The 23,168-nt window shown below is 44.5% G+C and overlaps 1 protein-coding gene across 4 annotated transcripts in view; it reads right to left on the minus strand.

Annotated features, from left to right (window-relative positions):
- UBR3 (ubiquitin protein ligase E3 component n-recognin 3) overlaps positions 1-23,168 on the minus strand; it is a 266,744-nt gene that overhangs the window by 134,239 nt on the left and 109,337 nt on the right. For all 4 annotated transcript variants that reach the window (XM_040357780.1, XM_040357782.1, XM_040357781.1 and 1 more), the window contains exons 19-21: positions 16,401-16,497; positions 13,652-13,793; positions 1,167-1,268 (exon numbers count right to left, since the gene is read on the minus strand). In XM_040357780.1, the coding sequence (XP_040213714.1) occupies positions 1,167-1,268; positions 13,652-13,793; positions 16,401-16,497 (341 nt within the window). The remainder of the gene's footprint in view (positions 1-1,166; positions 1,269-13,651; positions 13,794-16,400; positions 16,498-23,168) is intronic.

Here is a 23,168-nt window from a genome sequence, read left to right on the forward strand (position 1 = left end):
TAGTTCATAGTGCTGCTTGGCACTCATGTGACCGGCCATCTCTCTCATCCTCCTGGCTGATGTCAGCAGGGGTTTCTCTGCCCCATCCGCTGTAGCTGTCAGATCGAGAGAGGAGAGAGGTGGCTGGTTACGTGAGCGCTAATCAACGCTATAAAAAAAATTAGGTACACAGCTGCGTTTTAAAAAAATAAAAAACACATACACTGGGGACATTTAATATAGGAGAGGGGGTTGTAGGAATGTCATTAAGTGGCTTAACAACCACTTAAAGCTTTAAAGTGATTGTAAAGACGTGTTTGAAAAAAAAACCCACAGAGCCCCGACGCCACCACCTCTCTTCCCCGATTGGCTAACTGGCTTTGATTATCAGCCACGTGAGCGAATGGCACCGCTGCTGTGTCTCAGCTAATCAGGAGGAGAGTCCCGGTTAGCCAACACACTCATGGACATCGCTGGAGAGAGATGGGGCGCAGGTAAGTAATAAGGGGGTGCTGGGGGAGGCTGCTACACACAGAAAGTTTATCTTAATATATAGAAAGCATTAAGGTAAAAACCTTCTGCCTTTACAACTCCTTTAATGTGACTCAGCCCTTTATCTTTAACAATTTAACTATTACATGTTGTGCATGTACTCAATCTATATTGCGGATCATGTGTCAAAAGAAATTCTACTTTAGATACCGCCCAGGAAATTGGGGATATAATATTTCGAACATGGAGAGCGAGCTGCTTGTGAGCCAAGCTCTAGACACAGAACCATTTAAATCAGAAAAATCAAAAGGATCGGGACAAGAGTCCCGGTGGGTGCTGGCTTCTAACAACCAGTACATATCACACACAAAAATGCATGTTGGTGTGATTTTGATGCGTTTCACAGGACCCATCCACAGGACCCATCCACAAAGTGGCATTGAAGCTGGGTTGCATTTATGTGAACAGGCACCACTGGATGCAAAGTTATTTCCATTATCGCGCAATTCAGTGCAACCCAAGTTGCATCTGGAATCAGATCAGTGTGAACCAGGCCAAAAAGATGAAAGGGGAAAAAAAAAAAACAGAAATCAAAGGGCTGGGGCAAAGAAAAATAAAATACTGACACATACAACAAACCTGTGGTATTATACAGCAAAAGACATTAGGAAACAATTTAAAAACAAATGCATTACCTGGTCAGCAGGCTCTTCCTGAGAGTTCTCTAGCCCCAGCTCTATCAAATAGAGAACCATGCAGAGAACATGTTCTGACATATTCTGATGATCCATCAAAATCTAAAAAGAAAGAGAATAAAATGTACCATATCTGGTCTATTCTTTAAAAAATGGAAAGGATGTTGGCGGTTATACAGTTTTCCAGCTGCAGCAAAAGTTGCAATGACCCAGCTGGTTTTACCTCTGACTGCACATGATTACATCTACCCCATGACCCAGAGGTGGCATTCACTGCACAAGTTCAAAATAAGACATCTATCACATCCAGCTAAACAATAGCTGTACAGTCATTTTGTCAATACAGTCATGAGACAGATTTTGTACATGGTGTATAAATATTGTCCACCAAAGAAAAAACTACAAAAATACACACTGAGGATTTAAAACAAAGTAGCCTACTGCAAAATGTATAATTTTTTATGTAATGCATTTTGTTTTATTTGTTGCGTTATTTTTTTTTACGGAGTTGACCCTTATAACCCAAAACTGTAAGCCTCGTAAAACATGTTCTATGCACTAGAATTCTTAACATTGATATCATAATTGTAAAGTAGTATCGTTCCACAATAACAAAAAAAGTACACTGTCCTTCATAAACATTTTTTTCATGCTGGGTTCACACCTATGCGAATTGGATACGGCTTACAAAAAAAAAAAGTTTCTTCGTTTCGGTCAGTAAATTTTGTAAATATGTAATTTTTCTCCTTCACTGATGTGCGCTGATGAGGCGGCACTGATAGGCTGTACTGATGAGGTGGCATTAATGGGCACTAATTAGGTGACACTGATGAGGAGGCACTAAAATGCAGCACTTATGGGCACTGATATGTGGCACCAATAGGCAGCACTGGGAGGCATTGATAGGCAGCACTGACTGGCATCACTAATGGGCACGGATTGCTTGCACTGGTGGGGCTTTATTGTGATCAGGGCACTGATGATCAATGCCCTCATTACATGCCTCGATGTCCCCTGCGAGGAGATGCCGCTGATTGGCTCTCCTTGCCACACTGTCAGTGTGAGACGATGAAAGCCGATTAAGGCATTTCCCTGTGATTGGACACAGCCGATCACATGGTTAAACAGCCGTGACTCTTTACAGCAGTGGTCTCAAAGTACCGGCCCGCGGGCCATTTGCGGCCCGCGGACCAGTTATAAATGGCCCTCAGGCAGGGTGGAAGTGAGGGGAGCAAAAAAAAAAAATTTTTTTTTTTTTTTTTTTTGCTGGTGCCATCTGGTGGTGAGCCGTTGGTATTACAAGTTATTACCACCAGATGTGAGCTGGCGCCATCTGGTGGTGGCCGTTGGTATTACAAGTTAAGCATTACAAGTTAAACAGCAATTCTAATGTCATTTTACACTATTTTCACTGCCATATTCTTCCCTCTAATTAGAACCACCAAACATTATATATATTTTTTATCCTAACACCCTAGAGAATAAAATAGCGATCATTGCAAAACTTTCTGTTACGCCGTATTTGCGCAGCGGTCTTACAAGCGCACTTTTTTGGGAAAAAATTACACTTTTTTTAATTAAAAAATAAGACAACAGTAAAGTTATCCCCATTTTTTTTTTATATTATGAAAGATAATGTTACGCCGAGTAAATTCATACCCAACATGTCACGCTTCAAAATTGTGTCCGCTTGTGGAATGCCGACAAACTTTTTTACCCTTTAAAATCTTCATAGGCGACGTTTAAAAAAATCTACATGTTGCATGTTTTAAGTTACAGAGGAGCTAGAATTATTGCTCTCACTCTACCAATCGCGGCGATACCTCACATGTGTGGTTTGAACACCGTTTACATATGCGAGCGCTGCTCACGTATGTGTTCGCTTCTGCGCGCAAGCTCGTCGGGACGGGGTGCGTTTTCTGGCTCCTAACTTTTTTAGCTGGCTCCTAGATTCCAAGCAAATTTGTCAAACCCTGACTTACACCAGTGCTGGTGGTAATAATGCGCTCGCTGACACCAGTGCTGGTGGTAATAATGCGCTCGCTGACACCAGTGCTGGTGGTAATAATGCGCTCGCTGACACCAGTGCTGGTGGTAATAATGCGCTCGCTGACACCAGTTCTGGTGGTAATAATGCGCTCGCTGACACCAGTTCTGGTGGTAATAATGCGCTCGCTGACACCAGTACTGTTGTTTTTGAAGTTTGAAAGTTTGCATGCGGCCCCCCATGGCATATGAAAACTTGTCTTGTGGCCCTCAGGTAATTTGAGTTTGAGACCCCTGCTTTACAGAGATTGGGGGAGACGCACCGTATCCTAGCAACATGGCACGACCACGAACGCTGCGGGTACACAAGCACCACCTCTCCGTCATTTGATGGTGTAGTAACACTTTAAGGGTGCCTAAACAAAAGCACAAAGCTCTGTGTCTATAAACTTAATGGTTCTCATCACCTGTCAGTAGACCCCCAATGGTTATATTTCCAGCGAGCAGAGGCTGTGGCATTACAGGCCAAGTTCATCTTTGAAACATATTACACCTGTATTTAGGGTGTAACATGTTCTAGCCTGTCCTCCGCTCACCCCACCACCCGTTTCAATGGGTGGGGAATCCTATCCCCCGCAGCTGCCATCACATTTTTAAATCCGCAAAGTCCCGTCTTTCATTCACAGGAATCTGTGAATGAAGAGGCTACAAGTCCTGTCAGCCACTGCAGCAGACAGCTCAATGGACTACAAGGTCGCTGATGAATGCTATCGTAGTTAATTTACACTCCCTTCAGCTTTCTAACTGAAAATCCATACAGAGGTACAGGCAAAAAAGCTGACTGACGTGTCTGCAAGAGCCCGTCATTGCACCCACAATCCATCAATCGCAGGTGCAATACTTGGGGGGGAAAAAATATTAAATGCACATTTTTTTTTTTTTGCAAAAATATGTCCATTTCTAAAAGGTGGGATTATCCTTAAAAACTAGGGATGACTGATGCACATAATCTTTGTAAAGTGAATGTTGCCTTAGTGAATAAAGTGAAGCTAAGGGTATTCTGCAAATATCCAAACACTTGCTAGAAAAAAAAAATACATAATATATATATATATATATATTATATATATATATATATATATATATATATATATATATATATATATATTCTGGCTCGCTATGCTTACTTCAATTTACTAAAGTGTAAATGCATTGGCTACTCAGATGCCCACATATCGACACAAAATTTAGAGCTTTGCCCTTGGCATGCACGTTTGTGTGAAAAAATGTCATACGAAATCCTCTGATGACTTACATAGTTGGCAGATGTTAGTAGACGTGGAGCTCATAAAAAGCTTCTTGCCAGCCACAAATGTGTAATAGGGAAACAGTACATTTACATTACATATTATATTATTACATTTACATCATGTCCACATACTTTTGTGCCGAACGATGGCAATTAACCTCTTTTTTTATAATACTTAAATTTTTCTAGAGCAGAGATAATAAGCATATTTTGTGCAAGTCAGATTACTGTAACTGGATCTTGCATTATTTAGAGCAGGTATTTAAATGTTCCTCATCAAGGGCCTAGCCTGCCAAACCCTTCAAACCCTGGCCATAAAAAGAGATTTTTAATACAGCTTACCTGTAAAATCTTTTTCTTGGAGTACATCACGGGACACAGAGCGGCATTCATTACTATATGGGTTATATGGAGTACCTTCAGGTGATGGACACTGGCAATCTCAAACAGGAAATGCCCCTCCCTATATAACCCCCTCCCATAGGAGGAGTACCTCAGTTTTGTAGCAAGCAGTATGCCTCCCAAAATGGTCCTCAAAAGAGGGGTGGGAGCTCTGTGTCCCGTGATGTACTCCAAGAAAAAGATTTTACAGGTAAGCTGTATTAAAAATCTCTTTTTCTTTATCGTTACATCACGGGACACAGAGCGGCATTCATTACTATATGGGATGTCCCAAAGCAATGCTTACAATGAGGGGAGGGAGAACATCTCCAAGACAAAAGGATTTAATTTAGAGATATACTCAAATCATAATAAATCCAACTTAGTTGAGAAAAATAATCTTAAATTTTTAAATTTAACTCAAAAAAGAGGAGCCCCCGGAATCCGAGGGTCTCAAACTGCAGCCTGCAGCACTGCCTGCCCAAAGGCTGTATCAGTATTCCTTCTTACGTCCAACTGGTAGAATTTTGTAAACGTGTGGACAGAAGACCAGGTTGCTGCCTTGCAAACTTGAGCCATAGAGATCTGGTGGTGTGCTGCCCAGGAGGCGCCCATGGCCCTAGTGGAATGAGCCTTTAATGATACTGGAGGAGGCAACCCTTTCAAGCCGTAGGCTTGAGTGATTAATTGCTTAATCCACCTAGAAATGGTGGACTTTGCAGCTGCCTGCCCCTTCTTGGGCCCATCCGGTAAAATGAACAGCACATCTGTTTTCCGGATCTTCTTTATAGCTTTAAGATAGGCCTTCATGGCCCTGACAATATCCAAGGTATGCAGCAACCCTTCCTTTCTGGAAGTAGGTTTAGGGAAGAAGGATGGTAATACCAAATCCTGGTTCAAATGAAAACTGGATATAACCTTCGGTAGGAAGGAAGGATGAGGGCGGAGAACGACCCTGTCCTTATGAAAAATAAGATATGGTTCCTTACAGGATAAGGCCGCCAGTTCCGATACTCTTCTTGCGGAAACTATGGCGACCAAAAATACTAACTTCCTTGTCAGTAAAACCAAAGGAATTTCAGCCAACGGCTCAAACGGTTGTTTCTGTAAACTTGACAGAACAAGATTTAAATCCCACGGGCAAAGCAGGGATTTAACTGGAGGTTTAATACGCAAGACCCCTTGAAGGAAGGTCTTAACCAGCGAGTGGGTGGCCAGAGGCCGCTGAAACCACACTGACAGAGCAGAAATCTGTCCTTTGATTGTGCTTAATGCCAATCCTTTATCCACTCCTAGCTGGAGAAAACTTAAAACTCTATCAATGGTGAATTTGCGAGGAAGCCATAGCTTGGACTCACACCAGCCTACATAGGCCTTCCAGACCCTGTGATAAATCACCCTCGAGACCGGTTTCCTGGCTCTGATTAGGGTAGAGATTACTTTCTGAGACAGACCTCTACCCCTGAGAATCAGGGATTCAGCCTCCAGGCCGTCAAATTTAGATGCCGTAAGGCAGGGTGGAGGATCGGACCTTGCGATAGCAGGTCTGGCCATAGAGGAAGAGTCCAAGGGTCTCCCACTACCATCCTTAAGATTAGTGAGTACCATGCCCTTCTGGGCCATGCTGGAGCTACCAGGATGACTGGTATGTGCTCCACCCTGATCCTGCGCAGCAGGCGGGGTAGTAACTGGAGCGGGGGAAACGCATAAAGAAGTTTGAACTGATGCCAAGGGCAAACCAGCGCATCGGTTCCGCAGGCCATCGGATCCCTTGAGCGGGACATGAACCTGTCTAGCTTCTTGTTGAGTCTCGATGCCATGACATCCACGTCCGGCACTCCCCATCTTTGGCAGAGTGCTTGAAAGATTTGTGGATGCAGAGACCATTCCCCCGGCCATAGAGTCTGGCGGCTTAAGAAGTCCGCCTGAAAGTTGTCCACTCCGGGAATGAATATTGCCGATATGCGGGGCACATGAGCCTCTGCCCATAGGAGAATCAAGCTCACCTCTCTCTGAGCGGCTTGACTCCTGGTTCCCCCTTGGTGATTTATGTATGCCACGGCCGTGGCATTGTCTGATTGAATTCTCACCGGGAACCCCTGCAATTTTGACGTCCAAGCCCTGAGGGCTAGTCGAGCAGCTCTGAGCTCCAAGATGTTGATGGGCAACTGCTTCTCTAGCTTTGCCCAAGTACCTTGGCGAGTGCAACCATCCAAAATTGCTCCCCAGCCTGTCAGGCTGGCGTCTGTGGTCACTATCTTCCAAGCCACTGGGCTGAAAGATCTCCCCTTCAGTAGATTCTGAGGGTCTAACCACCAACACAGACTTTGTCGGACTCTTGATGAGAGCGGCAACGGGATATCCAAGGCCTGTGGCCTTCTGCTCCATGCTGACAGGATGGCTGCCTGCAGGATGCGAGTGTGACTCTGGGCGTATGGTACCGCCTCGAATGTGGCCACCATCTTGCCTAGTAACCTCATACATAGGCGAATAGTCGGTTCCTCTTTGCTTAGAACCAGTAGGATTAATTCCTTGATGGCTTTGACCTTCCTCAGAGGTAGAAACACTCTTTGTTGTTCTGTGTCTAATCTCATGCCGAGATATTCCAACTGCCTTGTGGGCAGGAAAGCTGACTTTTCTCGATTTAGGACCCAGCCGAACTTCTCGAGGTATTGGACCGTGAGGGCCACTGCTCGCTCCAAGCCGGGAGACGAGTGATCTATGACTAGGAGGTCGTCCAGGTATGCTAGGATCGTGACCCCTTGGATCCTTAGTTTGGCTAGGATTGGAGCTAGGACCTTCGTGAACACCCGGGGGGCCGTAGCCAACCCGAAGGGAAGCGCCCCGAATTGGAAGTGACGCGAAGCCACCATGAAGCGTAGATATTTTTGATGTGGCTGATAAATTGGAACATGAAGGTAGGCATCCTTTATGTCTATGGACGCCATGAAGTCGTCCTTTTGGAGTGTGGCAGCTGCTGACCGCACGGATTCCATCCGAAATGAGCGGATCTTTAGGTATGCATTTACCATCTTTAGGTCCAAAATTGGCCTGACATCTCCATTGGACTTCGGGATGATGAATAGGTTGGAGTAGAAACCTAGCCCCTGTTCCAGGACTGGTACCTCTACTATTACTTCCTGGGAAAGTAGATGATTTAATGCCGACATTAATGCGGCTCCCTTCTCCGGATCGTTTGGAATCCTCGACTCCTGGAAATGAGGAGGAGGAAACTTTAGGAAATCTAATTTGTAGCCCGTGGCCACGGAAGACCGTACCCACTCGTCGGGAATGCTGGCTTCCCAAACCTCTGAAAAGAGTCGCAGCCTTCCCCCCACCTTCGTGGGTGGGGGCGCCCCTTCATAAGGTCGGCTTGGGGGCTGGTTTTGCTGGTTTGCGAAACCACTGCTTTCTGCCTCTAGCAGCCTGTCCTTGCGACTTGCTGTTGAAGCCGAAGTTTGCTTTCGCAGGAAGCCGTCGATACTGTTTGGCATTAGAGGGCCCCTGCCCAGGGGAGTACTGTCGTTTAAACGCAGGCCCCTGAAACTTCTTCTTAGTTGGCAAGAGAGTACTTTTGCCGTTTGAAATGGTCTGAATGTATTTATCTAGGTCTTCTCCGAAGAGTCGTCCTCCATGGAAGGGGAACCCTACCAGGAGCTTCTTGCATGGGGGCTCGGCCTACCAGCTTTTTAACCATAAGAGTCTTCTCATATGGATAAGGGATAACGATAAACGTGACGCTTGCTGGATAGAATCCTTAATTGCGTCTACCGTAAAACATATGGCCTTAGGGACATCCGAAAATTCTTCTGCCTGCTGGGCAGGAATAAGTTTAAGCATCTGCTTAATTTGATCCGATAATGCTTGAGCAACCCCAATCGCAGCCACAGCTGGCTGTACTACTGCCCCTGCAGTAGTGAAGGAGTTCTTAAGTAGTGCTTCCAAGCGTTTATCAACTGGATCCTTGAACACCTGTATGTTTTCTACAGGGCATGTTAACGACTTGTTAACACATGAGATGGCTGCGTCCACTGCAGGAGTAGCCCATTTCTTGGAAAATGTATCTTCCATAGGATATAGGGCAGAGAATCTTTTAGGTGGTAAGAAGATTTTATCTGGCTTGTTCCAATCTTGGAACAAAACTCCCTCTAATAGAGGGTGGATCGGAAACACTGCATTGCTTTGAGGCGCCCTCAGTGAGCCCAAAGCTGAAACCGTCGATACCTGGAGATCTGGTACTGGCAAGTTGAATGCATTATGGACCAAGTCCGTTAAGGCTTGAATCCACCAGCCCTCCCCTTGGGAGACTGCTCCAGACTCCTCTGTATCCGGATCTTCGATCCCTGAACCTACTTGGTCCTTGTCCAAGAGGTCGTCCAATTCCCCTGAGGAAAGGACCTCCTCTTCTGAGGGTCCACGCTCGGGCGACGGAGATCTAATCCGTTTACTGCCCCGCATAGCTGTGGCTATCATTTTTCCCATTCTTTTCTCCATCTCTCTTAAAGAGGTGAGTAATACCTCGTCCGTGACCATCTTAGGGTTGGACTGACCCGCGCCAGCTCCAGCCCCAGATCCCGATGGCCCCAAGGCTCCCTGTGGGGAAAGCAGCGGCATAGCTTTGTCCGAGACCTCAGACTCTCTGGGGGAATCCCCACCTCTTGTACCCTCTGACCCGGATGCCATGGTACAATACCGAGGTACACCTGCTACTTATTGGTACTTGGAACTATAAAAGTTAATTGCCCAAACACCTGTTTGGGGGATAAAAAATGCTTCCTCTCCCCTAGATGACTTCTTTTTTTTTTTTTTTCAATTTTTTTTTTTGTTTTTGTTTTTGTTTCAAATCCAGGAAAGAAAAAGCATTCTGTCCCCCTGAGTAGTATTGCAAGAAAAACTATGAGATGGAAAAGAAACAGCCCATTTCTAGGCTTGAAAACAGTCTTCTGAAGACTGCAATATTCTTTCTGGCCACTGTGTGTCCTCGGCGCCCCGTGCTGCCGCTCTGGTCTTTCCTCCCCAGTTCCAATGTATTGAATGAGCTGTTTGGAACGAAAAAGGAAGGGCCGCCCCTTCCTTAAACCACTGACCCGCCCTTCCCCCCTCAGCTAAACGGCGCGAACTGCGCCTATAACACGTGAACGCGCGCGCCCGCCGATAGGGGGGGGGGGTTGGGGGGGAAGGGAGCCTCTCTGCTCCAGCTGGAACCACGAGGAGGTCAGCGTTCTGCCTGCTTTGCAGGCTCTGAGGAGGAAGACTGATGGAGCATCGCCTGGAGGCTTGCAGGTAAGCATAGCTCTCTGACACACACATACACTTTATATCACACAGGCCCCACTCAATGCTTTTCCAACACTACAAGGGAGGTCACTTCTTATGGGGAATAATACACATAGAGCCATCCTATCATTAAGATATGTGACTAGTTTGCCAGATGCAGCGCATAACTTTAGGCATGTCCCCTGTGACCCCCCAGAAAAAACCTGCTAAGAACCAAGTTCCGCAAGTTTTCCCCTTACTTACCTGCTCCATGCCGCAGGACTTTGCCAAGCAAGAGGCCCAATCTTCCCCCATCTCCGTGGGGATGTCTAGACCTTCAGGCCCTGGGTTCCTATGAAGGATCCACTGTCCTGGGCCCATATAGCACTCTGGCAACAGAAAACATTAGGCACCCAAAGGTTTCTAAGTTCTGGGCCCAGGGTCCAGCTCTCTAAAAAGAAAAGCATTATGGGCTATACCCCAAGGGTTTGGGGTCCGGTTACTGACCACTTTAGCGCTGAGGCCTTTGGACAGAACCGGTTAGCTCACCTAATCCCAAGGATGCGGAGGCAAGCTAAACCATGACCAACACCTAAGACACTGGCGTAAAAACTGAGGTACTCCTCCTATGGGAGGGGGTTATATAGGGAGGGGCATTTCCTGTTTGAGATTGCCAGTGTCCATCACCTGAAGGTACTCCATATAACCCATATAGTAATGAATGCCGCTCTGTGTCCCGTGATGTAACGATAAAGAAAGTAGAATTTCACCCAAAACTCTAAACCTACCTGCAACCACATTCTAAAACAAATATATCTAACCTTGTAAAGAAGAAATCGTTTTACATACCGTACCTTTTCTGCAGCCAGTCTGTTCCGGTCCAGTCCCACGCTGAGCTGTCAGCAGTGGCTTTTGTGTGTAGGAATGTGTAAGAGAGGCAGCAGACAACAGAAGCTTCATAGTAGGGCCTCATTCACAGAGGGCATTTATTACTGCCACTTTTAGCAGCGTCAGACCCAGCAGAGGGAGAAGACCTCAGCGGAGAGGAACCGGAGGATGAAGACATGGCCGGAGGGAGAAGAAATCGGAAGTGATGCCGGAGCTGCTTTAATAAAATTACTTTGACAAAGTTTGTCAACGTTTTTTGACACTTTTTTTGGGGGGTGAAAGGGTAGGGGTACATTGTACCCCATACTCATTCACATTGGGTGGGGTGGGATCTGGGGACCCCCTTGTTAAAGTAGGCTTCCAGATTTCGATAAGCCCCCGCCCGCAGACCTTGACGACCAGGATTGTCGGGAAGAGGCCCTTGTCCCCATCAACATAGGGACAAGGTGCTTTTGGCGGGGGGCGCCCCCCCCTTGCCCCAAAGCACCCACCCATGTTGAGGGCATATTGATGGTTCTCTCCTGCATACAGCATCCGTCGCTGGAGACCGAACCGGCTTCAGAAAAGGTATGTATAGCAATTTCTTCTTTACAGGGTTAGATCGATTTGTTTTGGAATGCGAGTAGATTTAGAGTTAGTTTAAATAATGATAAACATCACGCCTTACACTAAAAATATGCCTCATTTTGATTATCACTTTAATGTTTAACACTTATTTCACAAAGTCTCTTGGTTTAAAAATAAAAAAAATATGTTGTTATGCCTACCCTATGCTGTGTAATGGTTTTGCACAGAGCAGCCCCCATCCTCCTTTTCTCGGGTACCTTGCTGACGCTCCTGGCCGCTCCCTCTTGTCAATTGCCCCCACAGCAAGCGGCTTGCTATGGGGGCACCCAAGCCGAGCCACTGCTCTGTGTATCAATTCAGACACGAAGCCGTGGCCCTGCCCCCTCTCACTCTCTCCTTATTGGCTCACTGAGTTTTATTGACAGCTGTGGGAGCAAATGGTGCCTGCTGTGTCTCAGGCAATCAGGAGGGAGAGTCCAGACAGCCGAATCCCTCGTGCAACACTGCTGGATCGAGATGGGGCTCAGGTAAGTATTAGGGGGGCTGCTAAGGTTTTTTTTTCTTAATGCATAGAATGCATTAAAGATTGTAAAGTCTTTTTTTTTTTTTTTTTAAACATGTTATACTTACTTGCTCTGTGCAGTGGATTTGCACAGTGCAGCCTGGATCCTCCTCTTCCCCGATCCCTCTTTGCTGATTCTGGCCCCTCCCTTCTGTTGAGTGCCCCCACAGCAAGCAGCTTGCTATGGGTGTACCTGAGCCGAGTTGCAGCTCCGTGTGTCCATTTAGACACAGAGTTGCTGTTTGGCCCGCCCCCTCTCTCAACTGAATTTGATTGCTGCAAATGGCGCCGCTGCTGTGTCTTAGCCAATCAGGAGGGAGAGTCCAGGATGGGCGAGGGACTCGTGGACATCGCTGTACAGAGATGGGCTTTAAATAAGTATTAAGGGGGCTGCTGTGCACAGAAGGCTTTTTATTTTATTGAATAGAATGGATTAAGATGAAAAATCTGCCTTTAGAACCTTTAACAGCAAAAACAGAAAAAAGCAGATCATGGTATATCTGAAGGAAAATTCATATCAAATGATCTTGTGTAATATTTCCAGCAGCAATCACATACTAAAGGCTGGCAAAATTAAAGGCAGTTCAGATTGTCAAACCATCTAAGTACCGGTAGATCCGAATGCGAACGGAAACATATCGGTTTGCTAAAGCACTGCATATCAACCAAGTGCCATGCTTTGTTTTTTTTTTGTTTTTATATATACGGTACACAATTTCAGCGCTAATGATCTGTCCAATATTTTTCAGTCACTTCCTGCCTACATGCACTAGTTCCACCATCAGCTTCACTTCATTTGCTGACTGGCTTACTTATAGTCATAATAGTGAGACATGCCCTTCTCATGTCTGTACCCTTTCACCAGGGGTGAATGTGACAGGGTGGCAACACAGAAGCACAATTGGGAGGGTTATTGCCCAACAGAGGTAACTGAAGAACTACCTTTACAGCAGGATGAACAGGTCTGGTTTTAATGAAAACTAGGAGATTAATATGAAGTTGCAAAGTGCACTTATGTCCAGCAAGCACAAGACAAAATAAGATCCAACACACATACCATAAGCACCAGTCTTCCCTAACAGGGAATATTTGGCACAAGACACTTTCTTCTTCCTCACTGTGATATTATCACACCTCCTAGTTTGAGAATAGCAGTTTTAAGCTGGGTATTCAGGTATCATAATTAGTCCGGCTCAACAGGAACAGGATGAAATGTGTGTGTATCTCTCTATGTTCAGCAGAAGGTAGTCTTTTGCTGAATGATCCTGCTGGAAAAAACAGCATTCGATCAGCCACTGCAGCCAATGGCTGCAGATCTGATCTGTGTATTCTGATGGGGGAAGCCCCTGCTGTCAGAATACAAGTGATGTGGAAGCAGGAATCTGAGTTTTTTTTCATGCAACCTGCTGGTTGAATGAATAAGAAAAAAAAAACAACCTCTCAACATAGCCCAGCTTTAGACCTTTACTAGCAGGAGTTTGTCTTGAGTACACAAAGGCTGAAGTTGATGAAGACACACATACACTCCGGACGTACCTTGTACAACAGAGTGAAGAGCACAATGTGTAAAGTTTTGCAGTGCAGGAGCCTCATAAGACCTTTGTAACTAGGATGCAGTGGGGTTCTCTTCTTGTAAGGTGGCCACGGGTTTCCTGGGCATCTTCCTATCTGTTTCAAACTGAACATACAAATAAATGCAATTGCTTACAAATCGTCAGACAAGATGTTCATATCATTTTTATGTTGTTGCTGTTTGTTACAGCCTAAAAAGTGAAACCACATTGCAAGAAAAAGTGCCCTGGTTTACCAAATGGAAATTCAGAGCCTAAAAAGCCTTAAAGTATAACTAAAAAGGTAAAACATATTTTTTTTAGCTTTGGATAGAATGCAGAGGGATTAGAATTCTTGTCAGTTTTTATTGCTGTCTGTGCCCACGTTAAAAGCAGATTCACCCTCTCCATTTGTCCTGTTTCCTATTATTAAAAGTAAAAAGATAAAACGAAAAAAAAACTTGGTTCGTCTCCAGAAGAGTAAGAGGGGAAATCTTCCAAATAGGAACACTAGTTCTGGTGACCTGGGGTCCCCATGGAATTACCCTAATTTGCAGAGATTTCTTTTCACTTCCTGTTTGACTATGGGACAGGAAGTGAAGTCTCCTCAATAGGACACAGATGGCAGAAAAAGGAAAAAAAAACACAGACGGGTTATAACCCTGCCTTGCTCTATTCCAAAATGAAAAATGCCTATAGTTTGACTTTAAAAAGCAAATAAAAAGAAGGGATAGAGGAGATTTTGCAGCAGTGTTTTGTAGTGAAGGACACCAGGAATACAAGTGTAAAGCCCTGTACACACGGCCGGGAATCACGTCTGGATCTGAGAGGATTCCTGCTAAGCTTGCCTTGAAAAGCCATGTATACACACAGCCACACAAAAGACCTACCGTTCTCTTGAATGACAAGAACGCGGTGACGTCAAAGACTATGACGATCCGGCTAAATTACGTTCTATGCTACCGTGCATGCATCGGATGACACCAACCCTAGTGACGCCACTGCTTATCCAAACCATCTCTACTTCACACGGTTTAGCAGATGAACGTTTTTAATTAAAGCAAGACAATACTTATGTGCAGAGCGTGCTAAACTACAGTAAGAAATTAGCCCAGTTCCATTTACTGAAGGGGAATTATTGAAAGATGTACTGTGACTGTTATAAGCTTCTTTACTTTGCATATTTGTTTATCTTATTGAATAAACCAGATAAGCTCCTTATATTGAGAGAAGGATAACTACGCCAAATGTAAGGACCTCTTGCAATAAAGTAACTTTTGGTTGGTTTCTACAGCAAGCATTATAGACGCTGGGGATGTGTGTCACCAGACTTCATTGAGCAGTTTACATTTAACAGTTTACTGAGACCCAGGATTTTCTGTGCTGCTGTTATTTGGAAGGGTTTGCACATCCGCATGGAAAGATCTTCCTTGAGGAAAGGACAAGGTTACTTTAAGCCTGTTTTCAGCAGGACTTCAGGGAACTGCAGCATCCAATTAGCAAATAAATTGCTCTGGAATAAAGGTTAAGCAATATTTGCTCACGCTGGAAGGCAATGCATCATTCATTCTGACGGCTCATTCCAAAAACTCTACAAGACGAATGGAAATGAAGCCTGGAATGTCAGCTAAATTGCTGGAATACATTTAATGCCTCCAACTAATGCCCTTTTCTGATATTCGGGGAAAAATAATTACCATGTGAAAAGCAAGTATTTTACTTGTCTATTTATAGAGCAAATGGCAACAAAGTTAAGCTTTGAATTTTTACTTTCACAGATAACAGAAAAAGCCTAAAAGGACTGACAATCTAAAAACAGACAATTCAGTTCAGGACAGACCATTTTATTAATGTGAAAGCATGAAAACTTAACATTTGCTTTTTACCCCGTGTGTTTCTTACACGTCATTGCATCAGAGTTCACAAAAGGCAAGTGAAAGTAGTACAAGGTCTTGTACCCACCACTATCAGACACGGACAACCCTCTGTTTTCTTATGTGGCATCTTGGACATAGTACCTATAAAGCCATGGTCAAGCAAAAAGTGTGGTCCTCTACAGCAGTGTTTCTCAACTCCTGTCCTTAAGACATAACATGTCATGTTTTCAGGCTTTCCATTATTTTGCAGAGGTTATTTGATCAGTTTCGCTGTCTTAGTAATTACCACAGCCGTTTCATCTGAGGGAAATCCTGAAAACATGACCTGTTGGGATGCTTTGAGGACTGGAGTTGAAAAACACTGCTCTACAGTACCGGGTTTCTTAAAAAAATAAAAATAAATGTAATTCAATAACGGAAGCACGCCGACTCTAGGAAAGGGATATCAGCTACAGCAAAGATAAAGTATGCTTGTAGCATTTTAAACTGGTACAAGACTTGCATGCTTTCATAACCATTTCATGCCCTTACAGCTAGGTGAAAAAGGGGCAAATCTGCTGTCCAGCCTTACTCACACCCCCACATTTGCATACATACCACAAGTTTGAATAAAGGTTTCTTGAAATGTAGTTTAACACAAGACAATATCTTAACAAGCATTATGAACCCCAAATATAACACAGAAGGGCATTACGCATGCCCCAGGTGCTGCTAGAACACTAAAAGCATTCAAAGTAATCAGCATGCTGGAACTTTCTCTTCCATCACAGACAGTGTTCAGTAGAGTAGAAATGTCAGCAGAGGAACAAATACATGCTATACAGTTATTTAGCAGATTGCAATATAACCAGTACTCACAAAGCTGTGTATCGGTCCATGGCAGACTGGACATCTCTGCGGTACACTGTGCGCAGAATCACCATAACTGGGTCAAATTCTTGGTCCCAGACCTCACCTTCACATGGGGGGAAAAAAAATAAAAAATGATTTCATGCGATGCTACATAAAAATTAGAATTTTGGGATAGACTTAACTTAACGGAAGAAAAACACACATTGCATTACCAATTGACAGTAAAGAGTAACTCCACTTTTGTTGAGTAAAACATTTTCTTGTCTTGGTAAACTATGTACATTGCATGGATTTTAGCAAACTTTGTTGCAAAAAGCTTAAATGAACAGTCTGAAATTAGAAGCCGATTGGCTACCATGCACAGCTGTACCAGATTTTTCACTCTCCAGTTTTGGGAAATAAACCCCCAAGGAGTTACTATTTCTCACGAAAAATAAAATAAAATCATACATGAATTAAAGTATAAAAAAACTTTTTGAAGTATTCCAATATACTAGGATTTTTGTAGTTGCCGTAAAACCCTTTTCTTGGAGTTTAAGTACACAGGAGTCCAGATATAGTCGGGTTATGCTGCTGCCTACAGGTGGATCAGTCATTGGAAAACAAAAATTTAAGCCAATCCCAGGATCTCTTCTCCCTAGAATGCCTCATGTTTTTAGCAAAATGTACTAAAACCAGGAACAGACACGGGAGGAGTGTGATCCGTGTCCCTCAATGGACTACAATTAAAGAATTTTACTGCAACAAAAAATATTCCTGTTTACTTTCTCATCCACTGAAGCAACAGGACTGCCTGCAGCCGAGAAGCTGCCTGAAAGATCAAAGCCCTACTCTGAACTGGATTGAGCACCTACCAGATAGAGGAGCCACCAACACAACCAAAGGGATGGCACACAGATTCAACCTGAACATAAACCAGCGAAAAGGGGATAAACCAAAACCTCTCAAAAATACTGGTAAAATCTTAAAAAAAAGAGTCACTTTTAAAACTTCTGACCTTGTTGTTTTAACTTTGAATGGCAAACAAAAAAAAAATTCTGCCAGTAAATATCTTATACAGCCCACTTCCTGTTTCTGGTCTGGTCAGTAGCCTAGGCTTATGGCATCATGCATAGCTCCCTCCCTAACTCTAGTGAGAGTTTTCCAGGAAGGGAGGGGGGATGGAGTCATAAGAGGGCCAATGAGAGCTGGGAGGTGTGTCTAAATACAGGAAGGGAACAGGCAGCAGTTTCAGCTGCCCACAGTTAAAATGGATGCCGCCAGAGAGGAGGGAGATTTCTGCAGCATATTTGGCAAGTACAGAATCACAAAATATATAAAATAATATGCATAGTGGTTGGAGGGAAGCTTTAGAATGGCAAAGATGTTTTTATTACAAATTACGTGAGCAGACTGCAGTTCCTCTTTAACTACATCTTGTGAAGTGAGGAAAGGGCCCACAACCCTATCTGGTTAACAAAAAATTTAGGCCAACCACCAGACGGAAGTCGGGACAATCAGATTCATGACAGAAAGGCCAACCAGTCAGGTCTACATAAGATCACCTATCACTTTATGAAGATGGAATTTTGTGACTAAAGAGGTTTGGCCACATAATCTCACTAGGTTAAACGTAACAAAGAAAATGTGGCAAAATGTTTCCTCCCCTCTTTATACCGATCCTGCCTAACCTGTATAAAAAATGACCTATATACTTGCCTATTTTAATCTGCTCTAGTAGCATGATTCTGAAGCTATTTTTAAGGAAATGCGTAACAACGGCTCTGAATTCCAGGTGCCATGAGGTCACCCATAGACTCCCATGGCCCAGCTGTTGTAGGTGCTCCTCGACCCAGAGGAGCCAGAGCTGCACGATCCCATGACGTGACCTAAACAGATTAAAAGTAGGCAGGTACACAGATCCTTTTTATGCAGGATAGGTAGGAGGATGGTGGAGGAATCTTTAAGATCAAATATAGTTAGGCTTTTCTTCTACTTGATGTTAGACCTTCGCTTTAGACTAGGAAACAAAGTTAAAACCGAGGATGAAATCAATACATCTTCTCTGGCACATGAAAGGTGTCGCTGGGGGGCTTTTAATCATCCAGAGAATAAATCAACAGCCATAGATCAAGGGACAGGTGCAGTTTTAGGCCAAGCATTAGCCCCATTATGGGGAAAGCAAAGGAACGTATCTGGAGGGCCCACCTGAACAAGCTGCAGGTTAACCAAAGAAGAAAGACCCATCACCTGGTGGACAGGTCCCACATAGTCATCAAGACATACTATGTCCCTGGCAGAGGAAAACTAGGATGTTCTGCCTGCTGAAAATCCATTGAGGAACACGGCCCTCCCGCGATGATCACCGCTTGTTACTTAGGATCTGAGGGGCACCTAGGTGGATGAACTCCTCCTCGATGCAGAGGGTACTGGTTCCCACCTCATAATCCATGAGAGTAAGCAGGACCCCTGACATTACTCAGCACTGGAAAAGAACTACCTCCTTTTTTGAGAGAAGGGCTCCCGCTCCTTCACTATGGTAAAGGTATGGGAACACCTAAATGGTTTCCGAGACCAAGCCAAAAAAAAACTGCCAATGGCAAGATCCACCTGTTCTAGGCGGGATGAAGCCAGATGGCACCCCCAGAGTTAAGCCCCATAGATATGGCAAGAAGAAACTATGGCAGCTGCCTAAAGAGGCTGAAGGATACCACCAGGGACTAGCTGGTTTCATACAGACAGACCGGTATGAAAGGGGGCTAAAATGGTCTGGAAAAAAAATAAAAGGAAATTGGGGGGGGGGGGGGGGGGTGGCCCTGAAGGAAAAGTACACAAATGTCCAACACTCCTGCAACAGAGAAAAAAGGTTAAATTCCTGTCAGATGGCAAGTGATCTATGGATACACTTTTTAGTGAGGGCTTAAGCTGAACGATTTGGCCTACAGGCAACAGGTAGTTGCCAATTCTACAATCTGGCTGAATCTTGAAGGCGTTCAGCCCTATTGGTAGTTGTTGACTAAAATAATTCATGAAGCTTATCCATGTTGGAACAGTCATCCTCAATTACACAGGAGTCTACTAAGGAATTGGGTAAATTTGGACACAAAGCACTATGTTTACATGGAGGCCCCTTATGACAGGGGAGAGAGACTGATTATATATAGACCCTATAACTATTAGGTCACCGATGTCAAAGTTGCAGGGATCGGTTTGCTCAGAGGTTACCGAGTAGATGCCCCTGAAACCACTGAAGTATGGTCTGGGGTCACCAGCAGCACTGAAACTGCCCCTTTCTCAGCGACGTTGCTATGGGGGTGCAGGCCGCACCAGGTGACACCCACCAGAGGGGTGACACCAGAGCCGTCGCCCAACCACTATATGCTGTACTATATTGCTTATGCTTGCAGAGCAGCAGCAGAGTGAAGCAAGCAAGGCACCAAGCTGTGCGGAGGAGGCTGCCTGTAACACTCCCCCATATTAAACAGCTATCCCTCTGGGATCGGCAATATCTCTGGAGGCAGCCAGAGTTTGTGGGCATAGCTGAGGGTGTGGTTGCCTCCTCCACTCCTCCTTCACTCTGGCGGATCCTGCAGCTGGAGGAGGGGTGCGCCCAGTGACCATGCACTGCCTGCAGTGCAGGATAGACAGCAGGGGGTGACACCAACCCTAGTGACGCCACTGACCATACCTAGGTACAGACAGGTTCTGTCCACATAGTGGCGATTTAACTAGGCCCAACCTGAGAAGCAAGGTCTACCTAAACCCAGGGAGCTGGTGCCAATTGGAGTTGAGCAGATTGAGTTGACCAATTCACTATAGGTGGGCAGCACAGATCGGAGTTCCACATGGTGCTTTGCAAAACAGGAGCAATAGCACCAACAGGACGGTATTTCTTCTATGCTGAAGAGCAGCAAAAAGCGCAGAGCTTGCGAAAATCCACCTATTGTCATCACCTTCTCTCAGTGTCAACCCTTCTGCAGTAAAGCCAGGAACAGGAAATTTGGACGGTGCCTAGTGGTGAAAAGCACCAAATTACCTTAACCAACAAACTGAGTCTTCAAAGATGGGGGACAAGCACTAAGACAATGCCATAGCTCTGGACCCAAAAGTGATCTCTGGCTAACCTTTTACAGTACAAGAAGGTCTGGAAGGTGCCATGATACAGTGCACAGGGTCACATTACATGCTAGCTCTGCATCTCCAGCCCACCTAGGTTCAGGTATGGCATTATAAGGTCAGGCCTAGGAAAGGCTTATATGGATAGCTGCTATGTAGAGAACAGTTCCAGAAACTATACTGTATAGCGAGGAATCAATATTAAAGAATAACTCCAAAGAACAAAAGAAAAATTGAAGAAAAAAAAAATGTCCATTCTCCTAGGACAACAGCAAAAAATGGGGGGGGGGGTAGAGGAGTGGTTGCCAGGGGCTTGCTTACAATGTTTGTTTGCCAGTGTCCAAGCTTGTAAAGGTATTTTAAAAACCGTCACATTTAGCACTGAGGGAAAAAAAAGTCACTTCCAGAAGACACTGCTAATATACTACACATATAATATACAGACCAACAAAAATGGCATTCAAATCAGAGGGGTGCACCTTGCATGTAAATACACTAGAGAGAGAAAAAAATATATATCTTTATAAGAGAGCAGATTTGCGAAGTACTATATGATTTTGCTTAACATAAGAGTTAGGTGTGAAATCACATGTGTGATCGGGGAGGGGGGGGGGGGGGTGGAATACATAAGGTCAAGTGAATGCAAATTGAAAAAAATGGATTTTGTGCTACAATGCCTTGGAAGAACTACGTCTGAAAAGAAGAACATGTGGCTGTATCCTGAAGGCAAATGTTCCCAAGTAATGGACTTTATTGCTGCCTTAACCCCTTTACTCCAACGATCCATTATAACAATTTAAGTGAAAAGGAGATGCAGTGCTTATACATGAAAACAAAAACCACATACTGTATGAGTGTTTTTTTTAATAGATATCACAACCCATCATGTCTTTGAATCGAAATATGAAAGGTCACACACATCTATTGTTCAGCCAAGTTTCCATAATTATGAGAAAACAAAAACGTTTCCCCTTGAGATACAATCAAAGGAATCTAAAGAAACCACATTTTAAGAAGAGACAAATAAATAAAAAATATATATATCTACTCATCAGTTCCACCCCATTGAATTGATCTTTAGCTGGTTTTCACGCAGCGCTCAATGAGACGTTTTTAAGAATAATCTCAAACTAGGGATTTTAACATAACAGAAAAAAATGACATGAATTGTGGACTTCTAGCGCCACCAAGTGGACAGAGGTTAAATGTTAACGTCCTTCTGTATAAGCGAGTACTTTATAAAATGTATAGTCTCAGAAGACTGTACTACAGGGGTATTTCTCTACTGATTTATCAAGCAGACAGAGAAGCTACTCTGCAACAACTTACTGCAATGATTTGTTGCATTTATATTTGCTGCTACATTTATATTTGCTGCAGAAGCCACAATCCATTGTGAATGAGTGGGGACGATTTACAGCAACTTATTAGCATACGGTTCATCTTGGTAGCCTAGCTTATATACACAAAACTCCTGGAGCAATGGAATTAATGAACACCTTTTCTGTATAACAAAATCAGCGAGGTCAATTAATACACCCAGCACTGTGCACCAGTGATCACTGCCAAATGGAACCCAATGTACTTCAGTCAATTATAGCATTAGGTTCTGCCATGAATCATATCCTTACACAGGTCATTAAACTACACATGGGGGGAGATACAGGTGCAGCTGCTGCTTTCCTCCATCTGGAGAGGTTTACCATTTGTTCCTGGTCAGCAATTGAAAATATTTAAGTACGTCCCCTAATAACCTACTGTGGTTTAACCCCAACCTTAAAGAACTGAACTCCATACCTGATCCACATCGATGGCACTCCAGGGGGATTAAATACTGTATTTATCAGCGTATAACACGCACAGGCGTATAACACGCACCCTGATTTCAAGAGGGAAGTTTCAGGAAAAAAAGCTTTCCACAGCACACAGACCCCCTGCACTGCACACGGACCAATTGCACAGACCCCCTTGCACAGCACACGGACTCCTTTCATTATAAAACCTGCACTCCCAGGAGACCCCCAGTCTGCCAACATACGTGAGTGGTTGAGAAGGTGTTGCCGACAGCCCTTTTTCGCGTGCCGCTCCTCCTGTGTCACTTTGATTTTGAATGGGGGCTTTTGTGTGCCTCAATTGACACCGCTCTCTCATGGGCACAGTCATGTGACTCTCCTCTTTCATTGATGGTCACATGACCGCTCTCCTCCTCCTATCAAAATCTACACTTGAGGAGGCAGAGCGGGAGGAGAACGGCCAGAATGAGCAGCGTGGCTTGAGGTATTGCAGGCTCCCGTTTGCATTGGGGGTGATGCAGGGGCGGGGGAGGCGGTGTGTGGGAGGTAGCTGGCAGGCAGTGTTATTTTCTTTTTGCATATGACAGCGCTGTCCCAGGGCCAGAAGAGGCGGGGCGGCTGTCCCGACACCCTCCCAATGGGTGGCACCCGGAGCGGGCGGCCCGATCCCCCCACCCCCTGTTGGTAAAAAAAATAAAAATATCGGCGTATAACACGCAGGCATGGTTTACCCTGTTTTCAGGGGGGGGGGGGAAGCATGTTATACACCGATAAATACAGTACTTATGTCACCTATATGATGCATAGGGGTTGAAGTCCTTTCGATAATTGCGAGAAGACTTTGATTTACCGCGTTAATGCATATTCTTTTAGTACCAACTCCGTC

The sequence above is a fragment of the Rana temporaria genome, chromosome 6 (assembly GCF_905171775.1).
Source record: "Rana temporaria chromosome 6, aRanTem1.1, whole genome shotgun sequence".
In the NCBI taxonomy this organism is placed as follows: Eukaryota; Metazoa; Chordata; class Amphibia; order Anura; family Ranidae; genus Rana; species Rana temporaria.